The following is a 10216-nucleotide window of genomic DNA, read 5'->3' as shown; positions in this document are numbered from 1 at the left end:
TTTGTTTGCCCTCCAGGTTATCCCATGTATTGGGTTAGCAGTCGGAGTGGTCGTGGTGGAGGCAACAGCTGCTTAAGTCTTTAAAATGGAACCACAAATAATTTGGACTGGTTAGTTGAACGGCATATCAAACCTGGTACGTTGGTAAAGAAGATTGAAGGGCTCTGTAGTTTTTCTAAGTGTAGTAGCCTTGAATGTTGATTAGACACAAAAAGTATCCCCTCCTGAACTGTCTCTTTAGGGCTTGAAGCGACCTGTCTGTATTTTGCACTGGGATAAACTGGGTTGAAAAGCCTGAACAAAGATGATAAAACTGTACAGGTTTATTAATAATCGTCAGGGAATTAGCAAATTTTGTATTTTGGGTTTTTGGGGGGTAAGGGCACACTTGGCGGTGCTCAGGGCTTACTACTGGCTCTTCACTCAGGGATCACTCCTGGAGGGGAACAGGAAATCATATGGGGTGCCAGGGATCGAACCTGGGTCTGCCATATGCAAGGTAAACATCCTTCGTATTGTACTGTCGCTTTGGCCTCAGATTTTGTATTTTCCTTTCTGCTCTCAAGGATTTAGCTACTTTTATAAGGGGGCCATGATCTCGTTTTCTTGATGTGTAATTGGCTGTCAAGGAAATCTAAAACATTGCTTAGATATGAATGGGAAAGTAACGCAGAAGTGCATGGGATTGTATCTTGCTGGCCAACTCATTTCAGGTGTTCTTTGCTAGATACAGTAAAGTGTAAATGGGGGATGAAGTTATGTTGCTGTAGATCCTTGATTCTCTCCCTTTGTTGCCTCTAGTTCCTTTAATTTAGGACTTCGTTGAGTAAGAGGATGTTGAGCATTTTCAGATTCATTTGGGGGATTCTTGGGCCAGAGTTGGACTGGGAGATGGAATGAGGACCTTGGCGTTACTAATTACCTATAGTGCCATTGTATCAAAAAAAGGCTGAATTTCCCCACTTTCCTCATACCTCCCTTTCTCCAAAACCTGAATTCTCTCTTGCTTTTAGTAATTCCTGTGGTTAGTAAAGATGACCAGTTTAGCTTTGAATAGATCCATGGGGTATATAAATGAGATTTTTACAAGTTATAGCAAAATATTATTTTACTCTTTCCCTTCCTTCTATAGGGAATTCTAATTTCCCACGGCTAAAGATAAAGACATACCTGTAGGGTTATATGAAATGAAAAATACTAAAGAGAGAACACTTTATAAGGAAAAAAATGTGTGGGGAGGGGGCAGTTAGGTCCACACAGTGGTACTCAAGAGGCTCTTCCTGATTGCGCTCAGGCAGTGCCTGGCAGTTCCAATGGCGGTTCAACCGGGGGTTGGCCCCCTGAGTGCCTTTACTTGATCTAAGAAAAATATTAAGTAATTTACCAGTTTATAATTGCTTTTTGGAAATCCATAGTTTATGGTTTTCTAAAGTCAGGTCATGGGCTGGAGTGATAGTACAGCGGGTAGGGCGTTTGCCTTGCATGCAGCCGACCCAGGTTCAATTCCTGGCATCCCATATAGTCCCCTGAGCACTGCCATGAGTGATTCCTGAGTGCAGAGCTAGGAGTAACCCCTGAGCATTTCTGGGTGTGACCCAAAAAGCAAAAACTAAAATAAAATGAAGTAACATTTTCTACAGAATCAGGTTATTTCATTCGATTCTTAGGACAGTGTATAATCAGAATCATTCACTGTCCCGGTTACTAGTCGTGTTGAAACCTACTTGTAGAAAGAATAGTTTTTTTCCCTCTTTTTACTGAATCACTGTGAGGTAGTTACAGAGTTGCTTATGATTGCATTTCAGTCATTGTTCCAATACCCATCCTTTCACCAGTGTCCCTTTTTTTCCCTGCCAATACCCCCCATAGTAGACACTTTCTCTCTTTTTCTCTCTCTTTCTCTCTCTGTTTTAAAGCTACAATTTTACACTGTAGTGATTCTGTAGTTTCAGATTATGATCTGACTGAGAGCAAATAAATGTCTAATTCATAATTTGTCCTTGCAAATGTTTAACCCATAATAAGTATGCTTTCAATAAATTTGATTCTCCTCTAAGATTTACTATAATATTCATTATAGTATTTTATAACATGTTGTAAAACAGTAAAAGGCAGTCCTCAATATTTGAGTTAAATAAAACCTACCATTTCCCTTTCCACTTCTCTCTAGAAATAGACCTTAGCAGCACTGAAATACTTGTGAATCTTAAAGTATCAATTTCTTTGCCATGTCATTTAAATCAAGATTGTATGTTTCTGTATGTGTATATTTTCCAAATGTGAATTTAACGAGCCTGGTGAGGTGGGCCCAATTGAATGAGAGTTTACTGAATATTCTGCTTTCTGAGAAACAAATGAGATATAGCCCTTTACATTAATTCATTTTACATAAACTTAATTGAAGCCCTTTAAGAAAAAATTGCTCCAATGATATCCTTAATTAATTTGGAGGTTGTCCCTACAGCAGAAACCCTTGTCTATGCAATTTGCTAATGACCTTTTTTTCCTCTCTCTGTATGTAACGGGTGTGTTTGAACGTTGAATTATTTGCTTTTCCAGAGGGAGTTTGGAAGTTTTTGCCAGGTCTTTTTTTAAAAGGAGTACTACTAGTTTGAACGTATTTTAAAGTATGTAGGAGGGATTCAGAAAAGTCTCAAGAAGTGTCTTGTCCATGTTTTATGGATGAATACCCATAGCCGTTGTCGAATTTGGGTCTATGGAATATTAGTGTCACTAGGTAAGTCCGAACGATTATACAGGCGTTCTTGAAAATCTCGTCATACAAGTTGTCTTTGCTTGGTGGCACCAGTCCTCATTTTAGGACCCAGCCAGGAGACGGGTGTTTTTTTTCTTGTGAGTATCTATGACGTACTTCCCACTAGCCCTCCTCGAGTCCCCTTCTCTGTGGGGATTTACAGTCACTCTTACTGCTCTCAAAATTGGGATCCTTCGCATCTGAACTCAAAAGCAACCTGGGGAGGAGGCCATTGTTTGATTCTTGGTGCCTTGCTCCCCACCCCAACCCGGATTTCACTCAGCAGCCGCCAGGAACTCGTTTCTTCTCGCTTCTCTTCCGGGTCGCGCCGGCCGGTGTTCCGGTCTTGCGCACTAGACACAGAAGACGGCCCTGCACCCCGTAGTCATGGCAGCAGGCGACCGGCCCAGCGAGCGGGCTGAGCAGGGTCGGTGTCCCGTTTCCCTGCGCGGCCTTAAGGAGTTAGGCCAGCGGGACTACAAAATGGGTTTTAGCGATGGCGGGTGGGCACACCAGGTCAGCTAGAGCGGGGGACACCACCCTGGCCCCTCGGACCGCATTGGCGAGGTGGGCCGAGGAGGGAACCCTTGGGGAGTGGGCGGGGCCGAGGTTCCCGGGCTCCTGATTGGTGAGCGGCAGACGAATGGCGGGAACTTCTGCGGGGTCCGGACCTCGAGCGGGCGCGCCTAGCGTGGGGGTGCCCTAGGGCAGTAGGGTTCCGGAGTTCGGGGACCCCGGAGCAACGCAAGGACGGCTCACTGCGCAGCTGGCAAAGTCCCCAGAACCAAGCAGTGTCCGTGGAAGATCCCCAATTTAAAAGATGTAGGTTAAACAAAATAACTTCTGAACCTAAGATTTTGGTGGCTATTAGGGGAGAAGATGAGGGGAGGAGAGGGTCAGTTTGAGGTGTGAAGACACTCGAACTTTCTTACCATGAGGTACAGACACAGCTGTACTTCCAAAACTTAGAGTGTATTGTAAAGTGGGTGAATCCTTTTTTTTTTTAAGTATAGATTTATGTGGGAATGCATTATCAGTATGAATAAATGTCTAAATGTTTAATATTTTCTTTTATTTTTTTAAATGCCTATGGAGAAGTAGAAGACTGAAAATGGAGCTGTATGAAACCCTTGGGAAAGTGGGAGAGGGAAGCTATGGAACAGTCATGAAATGTAGACATAAGGACACTGGGAAGATAGTGGCCATTAAGATATTTTGTGAGAATCCAGAAAAGTCTGTCAGCAAAATTGCAACAAGAGAAATTAAGTTTCTAAAGGTTTGATTCTTTTGCTTTAATTATTCTAAGGAATAGAATACAAGGATTTGTTAGGAATAAAAAAAGTTATATAAAGAATATTGCAGGTAAGTGAAAACATTTTGCAACATGTGAGACATGAGAAACGTGTTTTGGAACATAATAGAGAAACAAATACATTGTCTTATAATTTTATAGTGATAACAAAAATGTGTGTGCTTCTGTACAATGCAATGAAGACTATGATAGGTACTGGAAAAGAAACTAGAAATATTCACATATAACACTGAGGTCTGGAGAGATGGTGCAGGGGTAAAGTGCTCGCCTTGCATGTGGCGGGTCTGAGTTTTATCCCTGGCCATATGGTCAGTCCCCTAAGCCTCACTAGGAATGATCCCTCACCATAGAACCATGAGCAAATGTGACCCAATTAAAAAAAAAAAAAGTTTGCTTTGTGCAAGGCATTGGGCTAGATGCTGAGATTAAAAGGAGGCAAAAGTAAGTATATCCTCTTTAGAACTTGTATGAACCAGAAAAACAGAGTAGGTGCCAGAGACACAGTACAGCAAATAGGGATCTTGCTTTGCAAGCAGCTGACCAGGGTTTCAGCCCTGGCATTCCATGTGTCCCCTGAGGAGCACCAATGAGTAATTCCTGAGTACAGAGTCAGGAGTAAGCCTTGAACGTTGCCAGGTGTGGCCCAAAAAGAAAAAACAATTCTGTGTTAAAAAATAAAGTGGCTCAAAATACATTCCAAATGGCTAACAAAAATTTCTATTGTGTAGGGAAGTTTCTTGGAGGAAATGGGACATGAATTTAGCTTTAGAAAATATATAGAATTTAGATAAGAGGGTGAAACTATTCTATTCCAGGCTAGGAGAATTGAATAAACCCAAAGAAGCTAAAGCATTACAAAAAATAAGGAACTGAGTAATCAAGGAACTGAGTAATCAGGACAAAGAGGCATTTGCTTATAGAGTTTCCTGTATAGAAGTGGGGAAAGGTAAAATTGGAGAGTAGTTTAGAGGTGAATTTTTAAAGTCCTAGGCTAAGGATTCAAATCTGATTTTGTACATGGTGGTATGTTTTGAATTCAGTGTAAAGAAAGTAAGTTAACTCTACTGCTTTGGTGTGCAAGATTGAAAAAAATAGGGCATGATGTTATGAGTTTAATGCAGGAATGCTGATGAACATAATGTCATTGCTGGTTGCTGCAATTTGAAGAAAGTTAAGTTAGAACATATTTTTGTTTGTTTGTTTTTTTGCTTTTTGGGTCACACCCAGCGATGCTCAGGGGTTACTCCTGGCTCTGCACTCGGGAATTTCTTTGGGCAGTGTTCAGGGGACCAAAAGGGGTGCTGGGAATCAAACCCGGGTCAGCTGGGTACAAAGCAAATGCCCTACCTGCTGTGCTATCACTCCAGTCCCCAGAACATGGCATGTTTTAAGAGATGAGAGGGAATTAGGAAGAGGAGATATCACAAGTATCTCAAGTCCACTGAATGCTATCTACCTTTGATGGAAATAGAAAGGAACTAAAACAACTACTTGCTCAGTTTTAGAAATGTTGAATTTGAGGTGATAGCAGGAGTACATTTAATAAAGATGACTGTAGGTGTTTATAGAAATGAAAAACAATATTGAAAAAATCAGTACAGAAATTAAAATCGTGTAAGTATGACTGCCTAGACCAGGAGAAACCCAGGAGTGTGAAGAAAGGAGCAATTTGTTTCTTAGGATTTAGGTACAACATGAGTGATTTTTAATATAAAATTTATGTGGATGTATTTGTCAGTGCTTTAAGGTTCCTGACTTTGACAATACAGATGTTTGGTATGTGATTATGAAATATTTTATTCATTTTTATTTGAAACAAAGTAAAAGTTTTAGGTTTTTTTGTTGTTGTTTGTTTGTTTTAGGATGCTGGGAATTGAACCCAAGACCTCACCCATGCTAGTCAGTATTCTGCCCCTGAGCAACATCCCTAGCACCCTAAAGTATATTTTCATATCTATATCAGATACAGTGCTTTAATTTGCTTTGTGGGAGGATGGGGGAACACCCAGTAGTGCTCAGGGATTACACCTGGCTCTGCACTCAGGAATTATTCCTGGTGGTGCTCAGGGATATGGGGTGCCCAGGATCAAACCTGGATTGGCTACATACAAGGCAAGCACCCTGCCTCCTATGCTATCACTCCAGACTTCATTTTTAAAATTATTATTAAAAAATATATGCGATAGATATCTATTACACTTTTCTTTCTTTTTTAAGTTTTTGGGTCAAACCTGGCAATGCTCAGGGGTCACTCTTCATTTCTGTCTGCAGTCAAGAATTACTCCTGGTGATGCTTGGGGGACCTTATGGTGTGCTGGGAATTGAACCCAGGTCAGGTGCCATGCAAGACAAATGCCTTACCCATTATGCTGTCACTCTAGCCCCTTTCATACTTCTTGACAATACAAAGTTAAAACATAATGAACAAGCGGCCAGCAATAACCCCCCCTCGCATTACTGAGTATGCTCAAATTATAATTTTTATAAAATACCAGTCCTTATCCTAATGTCCTTTGCTTCTCTTTGCTTAATTATTTGTTTTGGGGCTTTTTGGTTGGTTTGGGGCCCACACCCAATAGTGCTCAGGACTAATAGCTCCTGGCAGGCTCAGGACACCATATGCAGTGCTGGGGATTAAACACAGGTCAGTGGCTTTCAAGGCAAGTGTGCTACCTGCTCACCATACATACTATTGCTCTGACTTTTTTTTTTCTTTTGGGTCACATCTGATTGTTCTCAGGGTTTTTCCTGGCTTTGTGTTGAGGGATCACTCCTTGCAGTTCTGGGCATTGAACAAGGGTCAGCCACATGCAAGGCAAGCACCTTACCCCTTTACTATCCCTATTCTGATGTCCTAAAATGTAATGTCCTCCCTCCCTCCCTCAGGGGACCATATGGGATATCAGGGATCAAACCTGGGTCAGCTGCGGCAGGGCAAATACCCTCCCCCATCTTTCTAGGCAATATCTTTGACTCTTCACTTTTGTTGTGTTTAAGTTAATTTTTTTCACTACTTCATTATTTTATAAAAATTACGAGTATGTGGAGACCAGAAAGGTAATTCAACAGCCTGGAGCACATGGTTTATTTGCTGGAACTCCAGAATAAACTGGTAGGACTGATCCAGAAGCAGCAAGAGAAGTGTGACTATGAGTACCACTTGTGTAACACCTCTCCCACCCCCCAAATACAACAGCAGCAACAACAAAAAGCAATCCACACACACACACTCAACAAAATTCAATACATGGTAACAACACAGAGGTAAGTTGTGAACTTAAAGTGTATGTTACAAGGATCAGAGGAATAGTATAATGGGTAGAATATTTACCTTGCATGCCTACCTGGCTTCAATCCCCAGCATCCCATATGGTCCACTGAACACTGTTAGGAATGATCTCTTCCTGAGCACAGAGCCAGGAGCCATCCCTGAGCATCTTTGGGTGTGACCGGAAAATAAAAAATGAGTGTACATTACCAGCCAGAGAGCTAGTATAGGAGTTAAGGCCCTTGTCTGGCATGCAGAGCTTGGTTCTATCCCTGCTACCATAATATCTCTGGAGCACCACCAGTAGTAAGCCCCAAACACAGCCAGAAATGGCCCCCAAGCTCCCAGAAACAAAAATAAAAAGCATATGTTTATATTCAAATTATTATGCAGAGATCTCAGAGTATAGAAATATAGGCACTTGATTTGCATGTCGCCAACACTTGTTCAATCACTGGCATTGTATTTGGTCCTCCAGTCATTGCCAGGCTCTGAGCACAGAGTCAGGAGTAAGCCCTGCCTAGAGTATGACCCAGAGAACCCCCTCCCCATCAGAATCTATATACAATCTATGTTGAGACTAGTTGTTCTCAGTTTCTTCCTTTTTTTTTTTGATTTGTTTGTTTGTGGGTCACATCTGGCAATGCTCAGTGGTTACTCAGGGTTCTGCATTCAGGAATTACTCCTGGCGGTATTTGGGGGACTATATGATAGGCCAGGAATCTAACCTGGGTTGGCTGCATGCAAGGCAAGAGTACCTATTGAACAAGTACCCATTTTACTATCACTCAGGCCCCTCAGTTTATTTCTTATAGGATTGGTTTGGGACTGGAAAAGTAGAATGGGAGTTAATGGTACCATAAATAATACCCTGTGCACCACCAAGAAAGATCTCTGAGCACAGATCCAGGAGTAATCCCTGACCACTGTCGTGTGTCATTCATTACCCACCGCCCTCCCCCTCAACAAAAGAACTTTTGGTTTGATTTTGTTTAATTCTACTGGATTAATTCTTCGATTAGTACTCCTTTGTATAAAACCGTAACTACTTAAACTTTTTTCTTGCTAAAATTTTATTAAACTATAGTTCAGTAGTAAAAATATAGAAAAGTTTGTGGCCGGAGAAATAGTACAGGGAGTAAAGATCTTACCTTACATGTAGCCAACCTGGGTTCCATCCCCAGCATCCCATATAGGTCCCCAAACCCTACCAGAAGTGATTCCTGAACTCAGAGCCAAAAGTAAGACCTGAGCACAGCTGGATGTTACCCCAAAACAAAAACAGTAACAAAAACAAAAAGAACTTAAAAAAGTTGCCTTGTAATGAAAGTAAGCAACTTGTAAAAGGGTATTTTCGGGAGCCTTTATTAGGGATGGTCATGGTTTATGTGATGTAGTTTCTAATTCCTTATTAATTCACATTAAGCACTATTTCTGCTTTTAAAATAAACTCAATATAGAAAACCAGTAATTTTCCCTAGTTGAAGGATTAATTTTGTAGTGTTCCAAACAATCTATTTTGGGGGTCTTTTAATTTATTTTTCTTTTCAGCAACACCTGGCAGTGCTCAGGGTCTGCTCCTTGCTTGGAGGTTGGGAGTCACTCCTGGTGGTGCTCAGAGAATCATGTGGTGCCAGGGACTGAACTGATAGTATGTGCTATCACCCATTGAACTGCCTGTCTAGCCTCCAAAGCAGTCTGTTTTCCCTAGAGCCAGCATGCTGTTGCTGTAGCACTATGGCATCTTGCCAAACAGAGAAACTGGGAGCAAAAGCAAGAATGGAATCTAATCTTATATTCTGGCAAGTTTCTCTGTTAGTCATTCTTTAAGGACTTTATATATTTTTTCAGGTAAGTTGAAAAACTGATACTGTGCCATTGGATTAAAGGCAAAACTTCTCATAAAGGTATATAGTTTTCTAATGAATCTAATATCGAAGATGATGTACCCCTAATTTTTACACATGTAAATAATTTTATGATAATTAGGAAAAAATATTTGAGAATATATTTAAGTTATGTGTTAAAGGTAGAGTCACTTGCATAAAATATTAAATCTTATTCATTTTTTAATTTGACTAGCCATTTTGGACATTAAGAAGTTATTTGAGGAGTGACTTTTATCAGTCAGAAAACGTATTTTATTGCCTAATAGAATATTATAGAAAACTAACAAAAGAGTACCAATACATAATTTTGTTTGTAATTTTTTATGGATATAAAGAGGTATTTCATCAGAAACATTTTCAGATATTTTTATATTCTTTTGTTACAGTTGATAAATTTATAATGCAAATATGGTACTTGCCTTTAACTTCAAGAGTTTTAATCTCAGTATTCCCTGAATACTGCTGGATGTGGCCTAAAAAAAAAAAAAGAAAGGAAATCGTAGAGGAAAAGAGGCACAGAATATTTCAAAATCATGTGTTAAATGAAGTAAGCATTGTACATGAGATAATTTATTTGAAATTATTGTTTCTTTTGTCAATAGCAATTTCGCCATGAGAACCTGGTCAATCTAATTGAAGTTTTTAGACAGAAAAAGAAAATTCATTTGGTGTTTGAATTTATTGACCATACAGTATTAGATGAGTTACAACATTATTGTCATGGACTAGAGAGTAAACGACTTAGAAAATACCTCTTCCAGATCCTTCGAGCCATTGAATATCTTCACAATAATAATGTAAGTGCTTCAAAGTAAATAAAAATTTAGGCTGAATGTAAAAAATACGTGCACTAGAAACATTGTTCTATTTTTATCAGTGTTATTAAAATTATTTTCTATTTAGAATTAATTCATACCCTCAGATCTGGAGGGGTTAGGTAAGTCACTTACAACATGGTTGTGACTTTGCAACATGGTTGCAGAACCAAATAG

The 10216-nt window shown here is 40.1% G+C and overlaps 1 protein-coding gene across 1 annotated transcript in view; it reads left to right on the top strand.

Annotated features, from left to right (window-relative positions):
- Nucleotides 1-3766: 3766 nt before the first annotated feature.
- CDKL3 (cyclin dependent kinase like 3) overlaps nt 3767-10216 on the top strand; it is a 121777-nt gene continuing 115327 nt past the window's right edge. Inside the window, exons 1-2 of the mRNA XM_056124765.1 lie at nt 3767-4031; nt 9827-10021. Of these exons, the coding sequence (XP_055980740.1) occupies nt 3810-4031; nt 9827-10021 (417 nt within the window). The 5' untranslated portion in view covers nt 3767-3809. The remainder of the gene's footprint in view (nt 4032-9826; nt 10022-10216) is intronic.

This window comes from Sorex fumeus, unplaced genomic scaffold (assembly GCF_029834395.1).
Source record: "Sorex fumeus unplaced genomic scaffold, SorFum_2.1 ptg000051l, whole genome shotgun sequence".
Taxonomy (NCBI): Eukaryota; Metazoa; Chordata; class Mammalia; order Eulipotyphla; family Soricidae; genus Sorex; species Sorex fumeus.
This window is presented reverse-complemented; position numbering and strand designations above follow the sequence as displayed.